Genomic DNA, 25,208 nt, shown 5'->3' with positions numbered 1-25,208 from the left:
GACAATGAACTATACCAGCCATATTTAACGTGTCCCTCTCATTTACAATGAGGAATGTGTTCCCAGATTGCAGTGAAATAAATCGACCAACAAATAATGAGCTGTGTAGATAGATTTAGGTTGTTGTTGTTGTTGTTGTTGTTGCTGACCAATTTAACTACGTAAATAAATGTAGAAAAAGTGATTCTATTGGAACGGTTCTTGACAGCTAAAAGGTACAGCAAGCCCACAAGAGACAGCTACACGGTGATGTGTTGACATATACTGTACAATGAGTCAATGAAATACTTAATTTACTCAAGCACATTTACTCAAGTACCTTACTTAAGTACAATTTTGAGGTATTTTTACTTTACTGGAGTACTTCTAATTTTCAATAATTCTACTGCTACTCCCTTCCATCTCAAAGGCAGATATTGTACTTTTACTCCACTATAATTATTTGAAAACTTTAGTTTCTTCTTGATTATTATTACAAAACCACTTCAGACCTATATTACATATGCTTTGGCAATTTGAAAATAGCCAAATTCAAGCTCACAACGTGACGCATTATAAGCTTGTAGTTCGGCTATTTTCACAATATTTATCTGTGGAACAGACCATACTACATGTAATGCCTCAACTCCTACATTCCAAGTACTTGTCAGGGTGGGGGGTCCCCAGTTCAAATATGATTAGTATGGGGGGTCACGGCCTGAAAAGGTTGATAAGCATCTCTCTAACAGTTAGAGCAATAGATGCTCAGCAATATGAGTTAAGAGTCTAACTCATATCAAAGTAACACATGTAAAATGCTGAGACACACAGAACAGAATGATTATGTGGTTAAAGTCCACCATCTAGTGGACAGATGTCAGAACGTTAAAACTATTCCTTTGATTTGTTTCATGGTGTGCACAGCTAGACCTGTTATAAACAATGTTATTTATATTACGTTTTTTTTGTTGTCGTTTTCTTTAGTAATAATTGCTATAGTGTTTGTTCAGAAACCGGGGTTTCACTGTCTCTCCAGCTCTTATAAATAAATGTTAAGGTGGATTGCCAATTTCATCCAAGATTGGATGACTATACCCGTTTATCAGCTTCTATTTTGCAGTTTTCCAGTTAACTTCTTTGTGTCATCTCTTCACATTTCACATGTTTATCCTGTATAAGATATGTATAACACAATTATTTTGCTGTAACAGAAACAGATTTTGCAAGATAAACTTCTAGAATTTATTGGGGAAAAGATAAATATAGTTGTAGTGATAGTGACCATCTTGAACACACATTCAGCCACTCGGCTGGGCACAGGGACACCGTTTTTTGACATGTTAAATAACTGAATGTCTAAACTGACACTGCTGCCGGATGAGGTTCACATTTATTATGTGTAACATGAATCACAGCAAAGTTTTGTAGAAAGAAAACAGTAAAAAACGTATAATCTCCCCCTGTGTGTTAATCACAAACTGTGATAAGGGTCACAGGTGTAACAAGCCATGGCTCGTTACACCTGTGACTGTGACTTATCACTTTACCTGCCGATTACTGTGGCACCCCTCCCTCCCCTCAAGGTGAACCGGCCCACAACTGGCTCTAATAGTCAGGGGATATTAAAAAAATATCTTGGAATCAATTCCTTACCAAAAAAAATCTTCACCAATGTGTTTGTAAAGGTGTCTAGTAACACATCTCACAAAGACTGAAATGCAGTTTCCCTAGGAGAATTTGTGACAGCTCCTGAAAGCTGGGGTCAATGTACAGACATGTATGTGCCATAATTTATTATTTTTACATCACGTTAGCTTTATCGCCGTCAATACAGGATTCGTTACTGATATCAAGTCTAAACTAATAATAAAAAAATAAAAACGTGAGGTGGCCGCAGTGAAACCGTACTGCTGCGGTCACGTAACGGCGGAGAAATTCCTTTCTATCAAGACCAAGTTTGACCTAATAAAAGCATAGATTAAATATCAAAACATACAGGCGGAAAACATACGGGCGGGGCTTGCGTGCGTCACCAGGGCTTCTGAGCAGCGGGGGCGGGGTTTGCCTAGAACTGCGGTGGGATCCATAATAACAATAACGCGCCAATGACGTGTAACACCTCCATTTGTTCCAAAGCCTAGAGTGGCAATGACGTGTAACATGTATTTACGACAGATGGCGCTGTTCGCCAACCTATGAGGGATCCTATGACTTCTGGAGAAGAGTAGATCCGGAAACAATGTGATCACAACAAACCCAGCCCCGTCCAATCTAATGTTAAAGGATTTAGATTTTTTTTTTCTGCTTTGTTTTTTGGCGAGAACAAGCTATATTCAACAACCAATAACTAAAGAACGGAGGGTCGTGGTGACACGTCGTTTTACCCCCGATGGAAGCAGAGACACTCCTCCGTCTTTACAAGCTCTTTACAAGATCTACAACCTTGTAGATCTGCTATAAAAAAAATGTAAACTGTGAAAATGTGTATACACATTTTTAACTCAAATCTCCGGGACAAAATATTTTGAGATGGGGGGGGGGGGGGGTCCACGGACAAATACATATCATTTTGGGTGGTCCTTTTTACATGTATAGATTTTAGCTTGAAGCCCCATGCACTTTACGACTTATCTTAAAATCGTACAAACTAGCTTTCAAAATCAAAATCTGCGTAATCTTTTGTAGCTCTTTCAGGTACGGATGATCCTTCCCATAATTCACTTCCGCGATGAGTATTGCCTGTGAACACACGCACGCGCACACACACACACACACACACACACACACACACACTAAGTTGATATGTAGAAACTGTATTGTATAGGCTAGTAACTGATGCACTGTATTTGAAAATGTTCATCAACCCACTGTGAGTCTTTCAGACCAGTGAGCTAAATCATTACCTTCTCGAGATAACCCTTAGCCATGAATGGGTTATCCACGCTCATGTAGAGTTGGGCCAACCGCCGGTAGAGGAAGAACATATATTGATTGTGTGGTGGATTCAGCTCACTGCACAGGACAAGGAGGATTTGCACAGCCATTATATATTTATAACGGTATGACACACTGGGCGATATGGCTATGACTTCAAATCAATATCCTGATTATTTCAAGATTACGATTAATGAACGATTATTAAACAAATAATAATACTGAAAATAGCAGATCTACAAGCGTGTCATCTTGTAGATTGGCTATTTACTCTCTTTGTGTACACCACCATTGTACACTGAAGTATACGTAATACAGGGTTAAGTGGTTAATCAGACAAGCGATTTAGTCGATAATAAAACATCTAATCAAATTGTTGATTCATTGATATAAATATATATGTTTTAAAAAAAAGCTTCTCGATTATTCAATTATCCTGTAGGCCTAAATATTGATTTTGATATATTTCTGGTTAATAGCCCGGATCTATGACTTGCTCCATCCAGGTTTTGAGATTTGAGGCCATTCCTGACAGTTGTAGTAGTAGGCTACCTTAAAGGCTGTGCTATCTTCTCGGCATAGCGGATTGCACCTTTCCAATCGCTCATGGCGGCACACGCCTCCATGGCCTGCTTCATCTTGCGGAGCATGTAAACGTTGGAGTCATCAAACACGGTTCTCATCTTCTCCAGGGCCACTTCACACAAAAGCAGCCACTCGCTAGGGGGTGCAAGAGAGTCAAGGATGCAATGGCACAGGCTGAACCTGAAAAGCTATTGTTAAAAGGTACTGAAATCGTAACCAGGCCTGGAATTTCGTCATTTTAGGGGCAAGGCCACTTGGCCTTTTGTGCTGTCCATTTTTTTAGGTCACAAAGGCCAAATGTCAGGGCAAGAAGGCCATCAAATAAATACAGAAGGTTAAGAATGATTTAATTTTAATATAGTACAAGAATAGTGTAACTATCTGTGAAATACAACCCATGTATTTAATAAAATAATGTATTGGGAAATTACCAATATTACAAAGTCATAGCCTATTTGGTCTCAATATTTGTCACATTCAGCCCTGGTCTTCACTGACTGAAGTAGGGGTCACATTAATCACAGAGATTTCTCTTCTTATCATAGAGATTTTATGTATTTTCCCGACAAGTTATTTTCATACAAATGAAATGTGATTGAACTGGCACTATTAATAACTTTAGTTGATTTTTCACAATTTAAAATATAGTATTTCTTAATTATTAATAATGTGAGATCACAGCTTCTCTCTACTTTTGTATGATATTGTTATCCTAAACTTTGAATTTGGTTGCAGTTATTTTGCTGCTGGATATTAAGACTCGTAATTTTGGGATTTTGGCTGTATGTTGTCAAATGTATTCATTTATATTTTGCTTTTGATCTGACGTCGGGTTTTCTCTCTCTCTCCCTCTCGTGCTCTCTCTCTCTCCTCTCTCTGTCAAAAGCATTGCTTGGCTTCCGCGCATTTTAATTTTGAATATAGGCTTGAAATCAAACCTACCACTGGTTATGTGCAGCGTTTCAATGTTGAATATCAACTAGACATCCCGTGTCGGGGTCATCCCTATGTTCCCCAGGTTCTATGTTCCCCAGGTTCTATGTTCCCCACTTCCCCCCAAAAAAGGTTCTATGTTCCCCGGGTTCTACGTTCCCTGCTCAACCAAAAAAAGGTTCTATGTTCCCCGGGCTCTATGTTCCCCGCTCAACCAAAAACAGGTTCTATGTTCCCCACTCAACCAAACAAAAGGTTCTATGTTCCCCACTCAACCAAAAAAGGGTTCTATGTTCCCCACTCAACCAAAAAAGGGTTCTATGTTCCCCACTCAACCAAAAAAAGGTTCTATGTTCCCCACTCAACCAAAAATGCAGGAAATTGTGGGCCCTGGGCAATTAGCCTATATAATTTTCAATCCAGCCATTGCGTTCAAGTGCATTCTTTTTTTCAGTAATTGTTTAGAAAATCCAAACACATCCAACATCCAATAACACTGTGCTTATGTAATTATTATATCGTTTTTTTAATGACGGTGGCATCCAATCAGGAGCAGGGTCAATGACGTGACACCTACATTTTCTGTCCGAGTGAATAATTTGACATTTAAAAATGTTTAAATAAGTACATTTATACCTACTTTTTTTTTTAAAAACCCATTATTTATTTGTAATTTTTTAGTTTTTAAAGTGTCAAAATATCATGTGGTGCGATGTCCGGCCATGACAGATGTTTTGAAAACTATATTGACGATACTATATTATTATTATTATTATTTTCACTATCATCAACATTGGCCATCATCTTCAGTTTCAAAGCGCTTTATTTATAAAGCAGATAAATAAAAGTTACAAAGTGTTTTATACACAAATAATAAATACAATTATACAACCTTAAAGAACAACTTCACCCATTTTCAACCTATCTTCATATAATTGGTCCTCACTAATGCTTATTATAATTTGGTAACATTTTTGTCTACTCGGTCTGTGTCTCAGAGGAGGGCTGTGGTGGTTAATTCATTTCTTTCTTTTTTATTTTACTATTTGATCCAGTATTTTTGGCAAATTTCGTTGACATGCTCGGAATTCACAGAGCATTTTGGAAGGTGCAGGTGCTGACAATTATGGAGAAATTATAGACAGAATATGATCACATCCGGTGTGTGTGTGTGTGTGTGTGTGTGTGTGTGTGTGTGTGTGTGTGTGTGTGTGTGTGTGTGTGTGTGTGTGTGTGTGTGTGTGTGTGTGCGTTTGTACAATCAGGTTGCAGAGTGCCTCATGGTCAGTAGTATCATGGTCAGTATCGTATCAATATCATGGTTAGTCATGGTCAGTATCATGTCAGTATTATTGTAAGTATCATGTCATATTGTAAGTATCATGTCAGTATTATTGTAAGTATCATGTCATATTGTAAGTATCATGTCAGTATTATTGTATGTACCGGTACTGTATCATGTCAGTGTTATGGTCAGTATCAGGATCAGTTTCATGGTCAGTATCAAGGCCAGTATCATAGTAGGTATCATGTCCGTATAATGATCAGTATAATGTGTGTGTGTGTGTGTGTGTGTGTGTGTGTGTGTGTGTGTGTGTGTGTGTGTGTGTGTGTGTGCATTTTCCATCTCCTGGATGAACATAATATAGTATTTCCTATTCATTTTTGACCGGGAACACTAAGGGTGTAACAAAGAATTCAATGAAAATGGTCATCACTATTTTTATATCTCCACAGCATCTTAAAGTCTAGAGTATTCAAACTATATGGAGAGTTGCCCCATGGGGAAATGTTTTACATTTTTGTTAATGTTATTGTTCATAATATTATTTTTATTAATTTCATGTTAAGCATAGCACATATGTTCCAGTGATTGTAAGTATTTTATTTGAAAAATTTGAATAAGGTACATTTTTAAAATAAAATCTCTATTGAGAGGGGCCAGACCTAATCTGCCAAGGGCAATTTTGTTTTTTTGCAATGGCAGATTTGTCTGGAACCAGGCTAATACTAGGCTGCACTAGCCCTCCTGCTTTCGTGGCTAGAGGGGCGGGTTTAACATCTCCGTCAAGAGAATGCGTGTGATCCCATTGGTTCACCGATCTGTCCGCCAACCCCGCCCCGTCAACACAACATTACGAGCGACACCCACTGCACTCTGGTTGGTTGGGGAAATTAAACACTTCCTATACCCGGAACACCGACACGCTGATCCAGGCTTTTATTTTTTTAGCAAAACTAAAAAATAAAAGACTGTTGATCGAGGCTAGGCTAATACTAACCAAGCTATTGACCATGATACTGAAAACGATACTGACCATAATACTGACATGATACTGACCATAATACTGACATGATACTGACCATAATACTGACATGATACTGACCATAATACTGACATGATATTGGCATGATACTGATTATAAGATGTAAAACTTTTCTATGAGCGGCTACGCAAAGTTCTTAATTTAACAAATTAATACGCTATTACATTATGCAAAAATCTGTAATTACGTTATGCGCTCATGATTTTATTACATTATGAGCTGATTATTACATTTAGTTTATTATATTATGAACCATTATTACATTATGAGCCGTTATTACATTATGAGTTTTTACAAGGTGCTCTATACCACCAAGATGGCCGCCAGGGGAAAGGGGGTGGGCCCTTTAGATGGCCCAAAGGGCAAGTTTCTGATAGTAATGTTTCCCCATTATGTTCAGTTGTGTGTGTTCAGAGTTAATAATTAGAAATGAGAAATTAATGTTTCCTGCATTTTTGGGTGAGCCGGGAACATAGAACCTTTCTTTTTTTGTAAATGGGGAACATATAACCTTTTTTTGGGGTAAACGGGGAACATAGAACCTTTTTTAGGTAAACGGGGAACATAGAACCTTTTTTAGGTAAACGGGGAACATAGAACCTTTTTTGCGGGGGTGAGTGGGGAACATAGAACCTGGGGAACAAAGGTACGCTCCCCTGGTGTCTACCGTTACCGTATTGACAGGGAAATAGCGCAGAGGGGAAGCGTTTAAATCAGCGGGGGCAGTGGGCACCACGGCCACTGTGGCCTTTAGGACATTTTTCAAGGGGCACACGGCCAAAGAGAGGGGCACCGTCGTGGCCACAGTGAATTCCTGCCCTGCTTGTAACGGTGGGATGCTATACTTTGTTGATTCAACAGCTTTGACATTTACTTTACTTTGAATTTAAATGTATTTAATTACATTTATGTTGGTTTTCAGAGAATATTTTCAGAGCAAAGAGGCTCTTGCCGAACAAGTATAGGTTGTCTCAGTGGATCAGTGGTCAGGGTCTTCTCATGTGATTTTTTACATAACAACAAGCTATTTGAAGCTTTTCAGTCAGGATTCAGAGCACACCATAGCACTGAGACGGCATTGGTGAAGGTCACAAATGACCTCCTGATTGCATCCGATAATAACCTTCTCTCTGTACTGGTTCTGTTGGACCTCAGTGCTGCATTTGATACTATTGATCACCATATTTTGTTGCAGAGACTTGAGCATCTGGTTGGCATTAAGGGTGCTGCATTGAACTGGTTTGAGTCCTATCTGTCTGACAGATTTCAATTTGTAAACGTTAACGATACACCTTCACTACGCGAAAAGGTTAAATACGGAGTCCCACAAGGCTCTGTACTTGGACCAATACTATTCACTCTATATATGCTTCCCTTAGGTGAGATAATTAGGAAACACTCTATAAATTTCCATTGCTATGCAGATGATACACAATTATATCTATCAATGAAGCCAGATGAAACAGATCAACTGGCTAAACTTCAAGCATGTCTTATAGACATCAAGAGTTGGATGACCCGTAATTACCTACTCCTCAACTCGGACAAAACTGAAGTTATTGTACTCGGCCCTAAGCACCTCAGAGATAAATTAATCGATGAGAATTTTACCCTAGATGGTATTACCTTGACCTCCAGGGCCACTGTAAAGAATCTGGGAGTCACGTTTGACCAAGACATGTCCTTTCAGTCCCACATAAAACAAATTTCAAGAAATGCCTTTTTTCACCTGCGTAATATTGCAAAAGTTAGGCACATTCTGTCCCGAAATGATGCAGAAAAACTTGTCCACGCATTTGTTACTTCTAGGCTGGACTATTGCAACGCCTTACTATCAGGCTGCCCAAGTAAGTCCCTAAATAGCCTGCAGCTTGTCCAGAATGCCGCTGCGCGCATACTGACAGGAACCAGAAGAAGAGATCATATCACTCCTTCATTGGCCTCTTTGCACTGGCTCCCGGTTAAATACAGAATAGAGTTTAAAGTTCTCCTCCTCACATACAAGGCTCTCAATGGACAGGCACCAGTATATCTCAAAGAACTCATCGAGCCCCGTAAACCAGCCAGAACACCACTGCGTCCACAGTATGAAAAAATGCTTACGGTTCCAGTAAACCCCCAAAAAACTAGAACAGGAGGTAGAGCATTTAAGTTTCAAGCACCTCAGCTGTGGAACCTTCTCCCAGTCTCAGTCCGTAAAGCAGACACACTCTGTATATTTAAAACTAGACTAAAAACCTTTCTCTATGATAAAGCCTATAGCCGAAGTGTATAGACTCAGTCCCCCTATAGTCATCCTCTCTCCCCCACCTTCCCCTTTCTCCTCTCTCCCCTCGTCCTCTCTCTTCCCGTCCTCCCTTTGGTTGTGTGGGTTTGTGTCCCATTGGTACAATCGTAATTAACCCTGTACGGATTCACGCTCTAGTAAGGCCTGCCACTAATTCTACAACCGGGGACTCGTTCCCCGGAGTTTCTTCTACCACCCACGTCGCAGGTCCATGGACTATTACTATGGACCCCCAGCTGCGGCTCAAGACTGTGACTGCGGACCGGGCCTGGGCCTCTCCATGGAGTCTATGGACTGTTACTACGGACCCCCAGCTGCGGCTCAAGACTGTGACTGCGGACCGGACCGGGCCTCTCTCCATGGAGCACGACCTGGACACGACCGTGGACTTCTACTACACTACACTATACCGCATATTATATTATCTTAAACATTTTTATATTATTCCATTATATACTGCATACACACTATTGCTGTACTATATTATACTATCATATGCTAGTATCTTACACTATTATATTTGCTATTATTGTTATTGTTACTGCTTGCACTGTATCTCTTTCTGTCTCTCCTCTGTCTCTCCCTTTCTCTCTCTCTTCTTTCCCCCAACACGGTCGAGGCAGAAGGCCCCCGCCCTAGAGCCTAGGGTCTGCCTGACGTTTCTTCCTGTTGAATTAAGAGGGAGTTTTTCGTTGCCACTGTCGCAAAATTGCTTGCTCAGGGTGGGATGTTGGGTCTCTTCTCTACATGTAAAGTGTCTTGAGACAACTTGTTGTGATTTGACACTTTAATAAAATTGAATTGAATTGAATTGAATTGAATTCTCGAGAACAGGTACAGCATATCTCCGGGTGCTATTTATACAATCAATAGCTAGCCTGTCACAATTATTACATTTTTACAATTATTACAAGCTTACAATGCGCTGTAAGCTTGTAGAACACATTTCAGATTTTTTTTAACATGAATAAAGGTATTAAATATGTCAATAATGTATTTGAATATTTCAGCTATTTGTCATATCTGCCCTGTGCAATTTTTGATTATGAAGCCTAAAAGGCTTCATTTGTTCCAATGTTCAATGCTAAACACACAATTAAAACGTTAATCGCAATTATTTGAGTGACAATTAATCATCAACTTAAATTTGTAATCGTGACAACCCTATGAATAGCACAAGGAGGCACATGGCCTGAAACACAGGGCGTTGTGGGTGTGAAAACCTCATCTTACGTAAGGATATTTTTCTCCCTGCTCTTGAAGGCTAATTCAATCGAATCAATGGAGTTCTTAGCGTAGAGGACCATGTCACTGATGACGTTTGGATGAATGGGTTCGCTCCGCTCACGCACTTTGAGCTTGGCCTCGTCCTGAGACCAAGGAGAGAAGATGACATGTATAATTCTGTTATCATTATCTATCAATACTGCTGTGCTCTTGTGTGTGATGTTGAGGTTGTGATTGTGTTTGTTTGCTTATTTATTTAAAAAATGTTTCAGAAGATTCTCAGAAATGTTCAAAAAATATTCACAATTTTCTGAAAAATAGGGCTTAAGTGATTAATATTAATAATAATGTATTTTTGCCCATTTGCGTCCCGTGCAGACACCACATTTCTCTTTTGGGTGTCAAGTTGAAAAGGTTTAGTGTTTGCTCTATGTTCTAAGGTTTTTGTCTCTGTGTTTACACTTCCAATTAAACTTCTGAACTGAACTTTATATGTCATTCTATTTTCTCAGGGTTTTTTTCAGTCTTGGTTTTTCATGACTTACTTTGGACTTAGTTTGACATTCCTGGCAGTCACAGGTGAAGTTGAAAATTTTTCTTAACTTGACGTTTCTGTCTTCCGTTGGGTACAAAAGGTCTATGTAGCTGATCAGCATCTTTGGAAGGCACAGGAACAAACACAGACATGTGATTATTACTTCAGGTTTCTCCTCCACATCTACTTCTGGGGTCATTGTTTTTTATCTGGAGTGTCTAAGGGCAAGTACACACTGTAGGACTTTTAAAGTGGTCAGGGAGTCATCTGATCGTTAAGCATTTCACACTACAGGAGTCCATTTCTTCAAATCGTCTGTCATGTATCGTTGTGTTTTCTACACTATAGATTGATCGCCGACGATAGCTGTGACGCATTGTGACCTTGTAGATCGGCTATTTTCAAATATCCAATGTATTTGTATATAGGTTTAAAGTGCTCATGTGGCCTTGTCGCTTTTGTTGGGCTTGTTTTCATAGACCTGGTTACTTATTTCTCTCGCAAACTCTGGCAACACTGTTCAGACACACACTGAACACACATAAACAAACACAAACAGAGCTCGCTCTCGCTCTCTCAGTCTCTCTCTCTCTCTCTCTCTCTCTCTCTGTGTGCAATTCCTCTCAAATAAACAGCCCCCCCTCGAGCACACTCGCTCACTCTCTCATCCTGTTTTATAATGTTTAACTTAATACAGGACTGTAAAGTAATATTGTGGTACTATGCGGGGGTCTGTTTGTTGTGGTCAGGTCCACCGACCCTCCCCTAGTCACGGTGGCTGTAATGTGCTCTCATTGGCTGTTGCGCGGATCTCCTTGCAGAGTGATCACAACCCTGTTCATACTGTATGATGTCCAGTCGGCGACAGAGCCAAATATCAAACCTGCTAGATATCTAGAAACACTCGGGAACGCATCGCTGAGCGCTATTATCGCAGATAGATCTTCTTGCAGAGCCTTTCACACACAGCGAGCAATATGTTACCGATCAAAGCCCGAGGGGGGTTTTGGTTGGTTTTGTCGCCGATCGCCAAAAAAGTTCCCCGACAGCATAATCGGAGCAAATATCCTACAGTGTGTACTGTGTACCTACCCTAAAAGACTGATGCCCAGCCCGTACGGGCTTACAAGACACTCACAACATTTTAGAAAATACTTACATCTTTGGAAACTTTCACCTACAGTAAGCCCAAAATAGGAATGCCAGGTTTAAAATGGTTAAGACCAGCTGGTTCACCCCAGTGGTTCTCAACCAGTGGTCCGGGGACCACCAGTGGTACTTGAGGGGGTTCCAGGTGGTCCTCAGCTAAATGATGGAGAGTTGGTAACAATTGGTTTCATTTTACTCTCTCAATAGTTAAATTATTATAACATCTGCATCACTTAATTTACAAGAAGTCTTCACTATTAGAGAATGAAGAATAAATGTTATTTTGGTCTGTGGCTCATATGCAAAATAAATAATGGACCTTGATAAGGAAAAGGTTGAAAACCACTACCCTACCCCCTTGTAACACATACCGTGTCCCCCATACACACAAATACATCCCTGTGCAGCTGTCTCTTCTCCTCACCTCATCACCAGGCTTCATATCCTGTACTGCCCGTACTTCTGCTGCCGCCCTTCTTTGTGACACAGTCACACTGGGTACACAGCTGTGGTTCAGGAGGGAAACACTGGGTGGGGGGGGAGAGAGAGAGAGAGAGAGAGAGAGAGAGAGAGAGAGAGAGAGAGAGAGAGAGAGAGAGAGAGAGAGAGAGAGAGACACACACACACACACCATGAGCCAGAGCTCCAAAATTGAGCCATGATTATCAAATGGGTGGGAAAATCTAAGTTTGATTTTTTGACTAGCTGTACATCTCTAGTTCACAGTTTGGCATGATAACCATTGCAGACTAGCAGCTTAGTGCCGTTATCATGCGTTGAATACTGTATGTGGACCCCTATATTGTCACATGCAAATTGTTACAACAAATATAATATAATAATATAATAATGAAGAACTTTCAATGGTGTTATATGAACCCACTTCTCTGCACAATTCAAGTATGGGGAATTGATTGATTGATTGGAATGGTGATTTTACTTCTTCAAAACGTCCATACTGTATATGCTTAAATTGCCTTTTAATACAAGATTTCATACACAAATATAATAATTTAAAAATAAGGCCTATTAATATCCCCAATTTCCAACATGCTCCTAATGGCTATAGAAAGCTGCTCACCATTCTAAGCTTTAATTTGAGTGTACATGTGGTTGCAAAACACATAGGCCCTCATTTATCAACGCAGCGTATAAACCGCCGTATATTTTTCCATATATTCGGCGTACACCAACGTCGAAGTCACATTTATCAACGCATCCTACACAGCTGATCCGAGCTTACACTTGGTCCCAGCGTTGATAAATGTCACGGCTGAAACGAGCGTCATTTAAATAACACGCCCCATAAATATTCTCAAAACGCCCCGATTTTACGACATGAAGACGAACCAGAATACGACCAAAGACATGAAAAGCCAATAAGAAACAGCCGCCCCCCCCCCGCTGGCCTCGCCGCACACGCACACGCACACGCCTCTCTCGCTCGCTCTCTCTCTCTCTCTCTCACACACACACACACACACACACACACACACACACACACGCCCGTAGCGTATTGTCACGTAGGCTTGTAGCCTACATGAATGACATATTATGATACCAATCACATCGGCATGAATGGAATACTTTTGTAGATTAATGTATTTAACCCATACCGAGCAGTGCGCGTTCGAGTTACACTAAAATAAAGCCCTCATGTAGGCTATTCCCATTTCCCAGTGAGACTCGGACCGTCGGACGGGCGAGTCCCGTCCCGCTCCGCATTAATGAGAGATAGCCTGGAGAGAACATTAATGAATGAAGGCTGGTGTGTGTTGGACCATGGGTTAAATGTCTGATCTCCCGGTGGCCATGAAAATATAACAGCAGCGCCGCCTGTTAGACCGGTGCTCGCGCAGAAGAGTGCTCTCGCAGAAAGCGCCCGTATATTTTGAAAATAGCAGATCTACAAGCTCACAACGCGTTGCTGGCTTGTGAGCTTGTAGATCTGCTATTTTCAATACAGACAGATCTACAATCTTATCTGAATGACTGTTAAAGCAGTTTGTTTAAATTACTTTATAAAATGTTATATTTTCACAGGGATTATTTATTAGTGTAGATATACAGATTTATGAGTGGATTAGGTGTCCAATGCCTCTCAGACAGTCAAACAATGCTGCTCCGCAGGTCTAGGATGGAATAAACGGGTGCAGCCAACGTCAACAACTGGTCCCGACCAGACGTGAGATCTCAGCGTACCGTAGGATAAAGCCCACGTCAGGATATATTGATAAATGCCGAAAATTGCGGTGATCTCGCCGTACGCCCATTTGGTCTACACCGCGTTGATAAATGAGGGCCATTGACCCTAAACGTCCTACACTAGTAAAAATAATAGAATAATAAACGGTGCATTTGTATACAGTATATACATCGATCACGGAAAATATTCTATGATTTTTCAAAGGTTAGTCAAAATCAGTATTATTCGCTGGCAGTGGGCTGACACTTTTCTGAAAAACTCTGGCATTTTGTGACAACCACACATTATTGCAGTACTGTAGCTTTTTTTAATGGTTTACTGACATGATAAGTAGGGTTTAAGTGGTTACATTGATGAGGGTTTAACTCTGCATGTGTGCGTGTGTGTGCGAGAGTGTGTGTGTGTGTGTGTGTGTGTTTGTGTGTGTGTGTGTGTGTGTGTGTGTGTGTGTTCTTACTCAGCGTAGACAACAGAACCGATACCAGCATCCAAATACTCATCACTCAAATCGAAGGTATTACAGTGAGCCTGTTGCACAGAGAGAGAAATCATATATACAATAATAATCCTACTAATGTATTCACACCTGTTGGATAACAATTTAGTCGTTATTTTCTTCTTCCTCATTTTCTCTCATTTTTAATGAGAAATGGTTGGCAGACAGATTGTTAGCGTTTCAGAATCCATGAGTGCTGGACAGGTGAGAAAGTGGTCAGTGTGTACTAATGTGTACTAAAAGGGGGGGGGGGGGGGGGTACAGTATATTGTTACTGTCTGGCAGAAACCTTGTATCTCCATATTTCTTTATAGCTCACAGTGATGTGCATTGTGATGTGAGCTTGTAGATCAGCTATTGATTTTAGATGTTTCTTTACCTATAATGGCATGCTCAAAATTGGGATGCCAGGTTGTAGTGGTAAAGTCTGTCCATGGGTTTTATAAACTTTGAACCAATGGACAGTATTAAGAGCTTGTGTCTGTCTGTCTGTCTGTCTGTCTGTCTGTCTGTCTGTCTGTCTGTCTGTCTGTCTGTCTGTCTGTCTGTCTGTGTGTGTGTGTGTGTGTGTGTGTGTGTGTGTGTGTGTGTGTGTGTGTGTGTGTGTGTGTGTGTGTGTGTGTGTGTGTGTGTGTGTGTGTGTGTGTGTGTGTGTTTGTGTGTGTCTTCACACTACCAGTGAGAAGAGTGAAAGCAGGTCATGGTGATCAGGGAAGTCCAGGTGTTTGGAATAGAAGCGACCCAGGCTGGCGATTTCAGCCTCGTAAATCGATTTCCTCTTGTTGTCCACATCTGGTTTGTAAAATACACAGTAAAATACACAGTGTTAACTGAAAGTGTAAAAACGTACCCATGTGCAAAGAATATAAATACAGAATAGAATAGAGCTCATTTTCAATAACGCAACGTCCTGCTGACTCCTGCATAATGAGCAATTTAAAAACAGGTGGTACGCAGGACCGTTGACTGATTTACAACGATTGCTTCCAAACTCCAACGCTCCATGCTGCTCAATGTTTTGCCACTCTAGAAGAGGGGGGGGGGGGGGGTTGGGCGTGACCCGGTGGAAAAGTGGTGCACGTGCATACTCTCTATAAGACGTAAAAGCAACGGTGGTTTTCACTGTCTGGCACTGAATGATCACAGCAGACTTGGAAAACAGCGATCACGTGCCCGAAAAGATTGCCCACTCCCCCCCTTTAAAGATGCAGTGCAGTGACATTTTCGGTCATTTTATTTTGAAGGTTCAGTCTGAAACGTCGTCTCAACCAACTCTAAACCAATCAGAAGGTCCCATCCCTTCAGGCTATGGGACGTTGGAATCTCAATCACTTCAGCCGTGCGCCACACGGCAAGTGTTTGTTTACAAGTGAGAGAGAGACGGCCAGTGAAGCACGTTACTACTACTATCTGGCTTATTTCTAACCTATAATGTTTTCAGATACACATTTTAGCATGCAGATTAAGTTTAAAATGAGTAATACACCGTCTGGATGTCATCTTCAATGAGATTCAAAACGGAGTAGCTCTGTAATTAAAATCAGCTGTGTTTGAAGAACGTGCAGCTATGGGAATCAAACAGGTGCATGTAATCAAGATTCATTAATATTCATGAAGGCTGCGTATTGTCATCACGCAGCACGTTTTCGTTTACAGGAAGTAATTAAGATTGCCTTTTTAGGGACTTTTGGTATAAAAAATACACAAAAATGGTTTGTTTTAATTTGTTTTGGCATCTATTGTTAGGTATGCCCATTTGATGACCACGGATATGCTCTAAACGTGTGAAAAACATATTTTTCATTTCACTACACCTTTAAGCAGTAAAATCCTGCTTTTTTTCCTGTTAATTCAACTCTTGAGAGTGTATAAATGGAACCGAATGGACCAGTAAGGGTCCATTTGGCTACATATTTCCTCTCTGTTAGTTACACATGAATTACATTAATTATGAATGAATTAAATTAAATGAACACAGATTGTATGGCAAATGTACCCATGTGTGCGCATGTTTGTGTGTTTCTGTTGAGTGATCCCTTACATGAATGCAATTCTCCCATCAGTATAAGCTTCTCAGATGCAGATCTTTCTTTCTGTTTCTTCTGTAGAAAGAAGCATTTTCAAGAAATTAAGCATCGGCAAAACTTCTACACTTCTTATTTTATTAAAAAACACAATGCACAAAGTTTATTTCTATACAGCAGTTAGTACAAAACAATTCAATAATTACAGATAGATCATAAGGTACCTGTACTTATACCCATCACAATTGTCAAATAACTGATTTCAAAATGCTACTGTTGGTTTATAAAGCACTGAATGGTTTAAGGCAGGCTTCAACAGGGGGTCCGGGACCCCTAGGGGGTCCTCAGAGTTACTACAGGGGGTCCGCCAAATCTTTGTGTGATAGGATTATTTTTTTTACCAAAGCAAAGAGGTATAGGTGTAGAGGGGGAAAAAAAGAGTGGACCAAGTAAACAAAAAAAGTTTAATCTGAAACACAATTTTATACAATATAGAGGGGGTCCCTGCTTCATCTCTCTCTCAGCTAGGGGGTCCTTGGCCTGAAAACGTTGAAGACCCCTGGTTTAAGGCCAAAATACATTTCTGATCTTATGCTATCATGAACCATCCAGACCTCAGGTCATCTGAGACAGGTCTGCTTTCTGTCCTCACTATCAGAACTTAAAGGCATAGTATGTAACTTTGCCCCGTGTTTACATAACAAAACAATAAGTAAATGTTTTACCAATAATTACCCTCTATACCAGCAGTTATCAGCCACTACAGTAGTGTGGTGGTGTTTACCTGCAGAAACACACTGCCCTCTCACTGTATGTTGGTGTTTTCACTGTTTGTTTTGGTAGACGGGGATGTGTGTGTGCTACCAAAACAAACAATGAAAACACCAACATACATCCAGAGAGAAGTTTGTCTGCATGTTGATTCCAGGGACGTGGCATATTAGCATATTCATGAGGGGTTGTTCTTGCAGGCGTGGTATAATGGCATAAATAGTTCCTGGAATTGTTAATGAGGGCAAATTTTTGTAAACGGAAGCGGGGGAGTGTTTGGCAACAGTCTGGCTCGCGAGACTACAATAGACCCAACAACACGTATTTCATAATCAGGAATAACGTTGGGGAAATTATCAAGAAAGACCCACTCACCTTTGTGGCAAGGATCCTGGCCACCAGGCGGACAAACTCTGCTGGACACCATTTCGGACCATCCTTAACCATTGCTGAGCACTCCAGCTTGTGCATATTCCAGTCCCCTTTCTGACACACGCACACACACACACACACACACACACACACACACACACACACACACACACACACACACACACACACACACACACACACACACACACACACACACACACACACACACACACACACACACAATAATTTAGCAAGTTTGCAACATGCTTGAGACATAAACTGACCCTTTTCACAGCAGCCATTTTGAGATACTGTAAACACAGCTGAATACAAGCATGTTGCCTGGCACACAGTAACACCAAAATTAAACTCGCCCCCAAATACTGCTTAACAGTTGGTCTATAGGGCGTCTAAGCTATGCTACAGTATGTACAGTACAGTGCTATGCCAGTAATGCCACTCAACACAATGCTAAGCTTTCAGTATACACTAGTCCTGTCCTTGACTGACCTGTGTCCTTCCTTACCCTCTTCTCATATCTTCATGTCACACAAAGCTATTATTTTTAATTAACCCACTGAAGCTCTTCTCCACCTGAATCAGATCTTTGCATGTCTACTGTGGTCATAGACACTTAGGGCTTAGCCTAAGTGTTTAAATAAAATGACATTCACTCTTTTCCTTGTAAATTGTATAATTCAAATGAATTTTTCTTTTCATAATTGAAGTTTACTTAATTTAAACCTATCTTATCAAACAGTTATTTGTGTTTAGTTACATTTATTTCTTAGCTTATAAGTTAAATGTTCTCAAATATAAACTTTGTTTATGAACGTTTTTCAAAATGATTAGAAAAATAAAACATACATTATCGGTGATCTAGGACGCTCGGAAATTTAGATCAGCATTGGACCCAAAAATCTGGGTTTTGTTTCTTATTGATTCACAGTGAAACCAAAGGTGAACTTCCATGTGTGATCAATCACATTCCATTCTATGTTTCTGTTTTACACTCAATCAGAAGTGTTCTGTATCAGATATGAAACAAAGCCATACAAGGAAACAAGTCCCCAGGACCTATTTGTGTTATCCTTTTAGCCTAATGTCTTACTGTAGCCTGGCGTTGCTAGACTTTATCACTGCGTGGATATGAGTCTGGTGCTTCCATGAGGGGGGATCAAAACAATAGCCCTCGACGCAATTGGTTAGACCTTCAACCAACTACCAATTACTGTCGCCCATATTCGAATACTGTGCCCTGATTGGTGCCCCACGTCTTCTGGGAGCGGAAATGGATTCTCTATGGAGCGGTGCCAGACCCAAATCGCAGAGTGCATTTTTTTTTTGCACTCGCAGATTCGTCTGGTCCCAGGCTAGTCTTACTGTACCATGCACAGCTGTTTACATTTCTAACTAGTATAAAGTATTCAATCAATCAATCAATCAAAAAGTAACTAAGAAAACATTTACAATCAGATGGTAGAGAGAAAATTAGCTTTTGGCTAACTCTGGCTCATTTACATCGACGTGAAAACTGACATGTTGATTAATGTGCACTGTCCCTGGTAAATAAATAAATACATAAATACAAATTCCTGAAAATTCATAAAAGCTTCAATTTCCTGCAGTCATTAACCCCTTTCTTCCTCCTCCTCCTCCTCATCCACTCGTTTCCTACCTGGCAGTTGACATTGCAATAGAAGGCTTTCTTGCACTTTACACAATTCTTCAAGTTTTCTTCTTCAGGTTTACTATGAATGAACAAACATTAGGTTTTAATGAGCAGCATGTTACAACATGTGTGTTTACATCCTCTTGGATGGATAGTTTGATTGTTTACACACACACACACACACACACACACACACACACACACACACACACACACACACACACACACACACACACACACACACAGTGGCGGAGCGTCCGGGTAGGCTAAGTAGGCGGCCGCCTACGGGCCCGTGACCCCAGGGGCCTGGGCCGTCAGATCACATGGAGCTTTATTTTATTAGTAGGGCCGGGACTTTATCGCGTTAATTTCGATCAACTAATTACAGAAAAATGATCGCGTTAAAAAAATTAACACATTTTAATCGCACCTATTTTTGCTTCTGGGGGTCCCTGGCACAAAACATTTTCAGATGGGGGTCCGCAGCCAAATGTATATCAATGTAGGGGTCCTTACAAATGAACTGGCTTAACAAATGAACTGGCTTAACAGTGAAGCAGTGGGTGTGGTCTGTGTTGAATGCTATTTGTGTTGTACATGCGCTATCTCAGCTGTCAGGAACTGAATCAAATGATACAGACAATAAGTAGGGTAGTAGTGGTGTAACTATTGATGTTGCCATTACGCATGTGTAAAGACTGCACTAATCATTCGGATGTGTAGCCTACAACATAGGCCTGTTAATGCACACAGAAATGAAATAACAAGTTAGAATATGCATGCATGCCACATACTGTAAATACATACTTAGCCAAGCAGAAATCGCAGCACTTTCCCCTCTTTTCAACCGAGAGGACGTAAGAGTACGCCGGGGATGAGAAGATAAGTTCTCCAACTTTGAATGGTTTGGTCACCCGAAGACCTCGTCCTTTAGTAGGACTGTGGAACATCTCGATTCCCTCGATTTGTTCCTGCATTGTTGCTTCCATGGTCTTCAGAGTGTCCCGTCGAAGCAGCTTTATTCCACAAGGAAAGCAAATATATATATATTGTAATTAATGAAGATATCAAAAAATATTTCATCAGCATCAACTTATACTATTATAATGTACAGTCATACAGACAAGCCAAATGGGAGCGCTCCACCTTTTTTTCATACCTATTTATTTAAACACGTATTAGTCTACGGTCTATTCTCTACTACAGAGGTTCTTAAAGTGGGGTCCAGGGACCCCTAGGGGTCCTTGAGGGGATTCCAGGGCGTCCCCAGCAAAATGTGTTAATATAGCAGCAAAACAACCACTTTGAAAATAGCAGATCAACAAGCTCACAATGCGGCGCAATGCGATGAGCGAGGTTTATATTTTTCATTAAAAAAATATATGTTCAATTGATTTTAAGTCCACTCACATCGGCATGCAAATTTCGTCCTGCACGTGATATCTCCTCCTATTTTATGCAGCCTATGTCTGTCGCTTTATGTCCACCTCAGAGCCTGTAGCCTACGTCAGTGGTTCTCAACCTTTTCAGGCCACGACCCCGCAAAATAATCATATTTGAACTAGGGACCCCCCAAAATAATGTCCGGGAAATCTGAATGGGGACTCAGTCAAATAAGATAGACAAAATAAGGCACAGACACGTTCACAGCTTGAGAAGAATCGGTGATATATTTTTGATATCAAAAGGAGTTACGAAACTTACAATGTCAGCCAAACAGAATTGTATGGGAACCACCTCAGCCCTCGAACTCAGTCATACTATGAATGCTGGTGACTTAAATACATGTCACCAAATGGCAATATATTGTAATCCCTCCTCCAAGCCAGGCGCGGCGACTAATCAGTCCTCTCTTAGGCACTTCATGGATTTACTGCCTCTGCGCCCCGACTTGCCGGTGACCCAGTCGATAGCGATCCCTTACCCGAAGTGTGATTGGCACTCAGAGCAGGAAACCAACGGTATGATCTCTATCCCACTTTCGCTATGGGTATAGAAACTTTAACCGTTTTCGCCAGCCTTGCCTGTAACCGGTGAGCCCCGCACTCTTCCGGTTAGGTGTGGACTGTCGTCCACGCACCACGTGCTGCCAACCCCTTACAAGGGCCTTACAAGACGAAACCACGGTAAAATGTAAACTCATTCTTCACTAGACACGGGGGCCTTCAGTGATCTCCCCAGCACTATATCAAGTCTTTAATGTGCCCTCTGAACCTTGCGTTTCCACCGTCGCCTGTTAGGGGCAAGGGATTGGGGAGCCCATCCCCTAACCTCACCCATTTAAAGGACAACTTTGGTATTTTACAACCAAGGTTTATATTTAAGGTTTCGAGGCCAATAGGCTCGAAGCCTTATTACATCTGTAAGAGTTCATGATCTTCCGCCGGTTTTGCCAGTTCTGGCCTAACCGCGTGGTCACTTTTTATGAAATTCGGCAATATGGTAGAGGGCTATGCCAAACGGCGAAAACCCGAAACTCACAAACATTGGCCAAAGGGTGGCGCTGTAGCACTCAATTGAAAATGCCAACTTTGGACAGGTACAGCTCATGCCCTGTTTCACCTACAGCCATGAAACTTTGATACACACATGCGTCTCCTCATGCCTAACAACTTTCACTGTTTGACTTTTGACCTCTGACCTTTAGATCTCCCACCATTTCGAATTCTATGAAAAGCAGTAAAAAGCAGTAAAAAGCCTACTCCTCCTGGGATTTATGAGCAATCTGTACAAAACTGTATACACATGAACTTTGGACCAATGCCGACAGACGTAACCAAGCGGATTTTCCATAAGTGAAAACGTTAAGCTTTTATAAGCCAATGAAAATTGCAGCTTTTTTTAAATTATTCATCTGCCCCTAACACATACATGCAGACTCACATTTGTTTGACACTTTGCAATATTGTAGAGGGTCCTTCCAAGTATCACTGAAACCAATCTTACTCCAATTGGTCAAAGGGGGGCGCTATAGCAATTTTTTGAAAATGCAAACTTTAAACAGGCAAAAGTCATGCCTCGTTTGGCCGACAGCCGTTAAACCTGCTTACACATGTGCCTTGAATCATGAGGAACACATGTGGGTCATTCCAGAATTGGAGGACATTTTACGTCCCACCCAAGAAATGTCAAATAATCCATTTACAAAATACTAAATAATGCATTTGTCGTGTAACTTTTACTTGTCCTGAGACCAAATCTAAATCAACTTGGAGCATTTAAAAAAAAAAACACATTTAAAAAAATACCAAATAAGTCTGTAGTACCCCTAAAATGCAAGTTTTCTCTTGTCCCACCCCCTTGGTTGCCAAATTGAATCTCAGATAAAACTGTTAAAATGACATTTAAATCTACTTTCTTTTACATTATTTTGTTCATAGATGTCTCTTGTTGATGTGGAAACATATGTTTTAATTAACCTAATATTTTAAATAAGTATTATTATGCAAGGAACCTGTGTCCCACAACTTGCATGCAACCCTGTTACCTTAAACCTTTTTGCATGGTAAAAGAAGAAGAAAAGTGTGAGTCACATGACAGACTAGAAGTGACATCATCAAACACTTTCCTAACATCATGGGTAGAGCAAAGGCATCTCCTCTCTTCTATTATTCATATTTGTATAACATTGTCAGCCTTACTTGAATGTCTCAACCTACCTCACGCAACCCTGTTATGCATATTTCCAGAATAAGATAAATACTTGACAAAAAAAGTTGTACTTATTTATTTATGTGAGTTTGTCCTCTTCGTAAATGCTAACATCTAGCTAAACAGCTAGCTTCTATTCCTGAGAAAAAGCTAACATTAGCATAGATTTGCAATCCTGTTACTTGCAGCCCTGTTACTTTTACTTGCAGCCCTGTTACTATAACCCATATAAAACATGTAATAAAAATACTTTTGATGCCTGAGCTGAGCTAATCAAGCTTTTGATAGTATATTACCTATTATTGATGAATATATAACAGAAATTTGTCAAATAGAAAGTTATTTTTTCAAAAATTCGGAAGCCCAAATGTCCTCCAATTCTGGAATGACCCATGTATCACTTTGACCAGTAAGCTCTGCCCTTAGATTGTCTGCAATTTTGAGCAGTTTGAAAAACATTTAAATCCAGGATTTCTGAGCAATTTGCATGAAACTGTGTCAAATACATGTTTGAGGCCCTTTTTCACAGGTTCAGGTGTGTTGGTTCAATAGCTTGATCGCTTAATCATCTGCCTTGAAACCATAGGGTAGCCGGTTCGAATCCCACCTCAGGTAGACTTAATTATAATTGCATTGCACACAACATGACTATATCAATGAATACATGTGCAATTGTTAAAGATGACGAGAAATGCATACTTGAAAGTAGTTATTTTCAATGTATGACGTACTTCATTCGCGCTTTTGTTTTGTTTTGTTGGATTCTCCCTTTTCACTGTCTAAGGCTGTGTATTGGATAGCTCCACCAGTAGAGTGTGAGTCTCATGTGCCGAAGGTCCCTGGTTCGAATCCCACTTATTACAGTTCACATTTAAATTGCATTGTACAAAACATGACCCTGTTAATTCAGACAAGTGCAATGTTTAGACAATAACACGAAATGCTTTTGAGAGTAGTTTTTTTTTATGTATGACATACTTTCTTGTGAAAATAGCCGATCTACAATCTCACACCTTTTTAGATAGCAACGCGTTGTGAGCTTGTAGATCGACTATGTTCCACTAGTTTCCATTCCGAAATATATTGAGCAGTTTGAAAAACATTTAAACCAAGGATTTCTGAGCAATTTGCGTGAAAGTGTGTCATGTGTGTGAACTCCCTTTTCACTAGTACAGGTCTGTTGGCCCAATGGCTTAATCATCTGCCTTGAAACCACAGGGTTCCTGGTTCGAATCCCACGTCATGTAGAATTCATTATAATTGCATTGCACACAACATGACTGTATCAATGAATGCATGTGCAATTGTTAACCAGTAAACTCCGCCCTTAGATTGTCTGCAATTTTGAGCAGTTTGAAAAACATTTAAATCCAGTATTTCTGAGCAATTTGCGTGAAAGTGTGTCATGTGTGTGAACTCCCTTTTCATCAGTTCGGGTCTGTTGGCCCAATGGCTTAATCATCTGCCTTGATACCAGAGCGTCGCCGGTTCAAATCTCACCTCATGCAGACCTCAACTCAATTGCATTACACACAACATGACTGTATCAATGAATAAACATGCAATTGTTAAATGAAACGCTTATTGAGAGTAGTTGTTTTCAATGTATGATGTACTTCATTCCCTCTTTTGTTTTGTTTTGTTTTGTTGGATTCTCCCTTCTCACTGACCAAGGCTGTGGATTGAATAGCTTGATCAATACAGTGTTAGTCTCATGTGCCAAAGGTCCACGGCTCAAACCCCACTTGTCACAGTTTACATTTAAATTGCATTATGCAAAACATGACCCTGTTAATTCAGACATGTGCACTTTGCTCTCTCTCTCTCTCTCTCTCTCTCTCTCTCTCTCTCTCTCTCTCTCTCTCTCTCTCTCTCTCTCTCTCTCTCTCTCTCTCTCTCTCTCTCTCTCTCTCTCTCTCTCTCTCTCTCTCTCTCTCTCTCTCTCTCTCTCTCTCTCTCTCTCTCTCTCTCTCTCTCTCTGTCACAGTCTGTCTGTCTGCCTGTCTGCCACTCTGTCACTGTCTGTCTGTCTGTCTGTCTGTCTGCCAGTCTGCCACTCT

At 40.6% G+C, this 25,208-nt stretch overlaps 1 protein-coding gene and 1 long non-coding RNA gene across 3 annotated transcripts in view; both read right to left on the bottom strand.

The window, feature by feature from the left end:
* Nucleotides 1-25,208, bottom strand: part of LOC311059899 (N-lysine methyltransferase SMYD2-A-like) — a gene marked incomplete at its 5' end in the record, with an annotated part of 128,510 nt that overhangs the window by 58,783 nt on the left and 44,519 nt on the right. For both annotated transcript variants that reach the window (XM_084078007.1, XM_084078008.1), the window contains 2 exons: nt 15,335-15,450; nt 16,700-16,760. In XM_084078007.1, the coding sequence (XP_083934133.1) occupies nt 15,335-15,450; nt 16,700-16,760 (177 nt within the window). The remainder of the gene's footprint in view (nt 1-15,334; nt 15,451-16,699; nt 16,761-25,208) is intronic.
* Nucleotides 2,558-3,818, bottom strand: LOC311059903. The gene is made up of 3 exons (XR_014602231.1): nt 3,466-3,818; nt 2,883-2,991; nt 2,558-2,718 (listed from the first exon to the last, which is right to left on the bottom strand). It is a non-coding gene; the product is annotated as an uncharacterized lncRNA (long non-coding RNA).

Source organism: Gymnoscopelus microlampas (assembly GCF_963454915.1).
Source record: "Gymnoscopelus microlampas genome assembly, chromosome: 14".
Classification (NCBI taxonomy): domain Eukaryota; kingdom Metazoa; phylum Chordata; class Actinopteri; order Myctophiformes; family Myctophidae; genus Gymnoscopelus; species Gymnoscopelus microlampas.
Note: the sequence above shows the minus strand (reverse complement) of the source record. Positions and strands in the feature narration are given on the sequence as shown.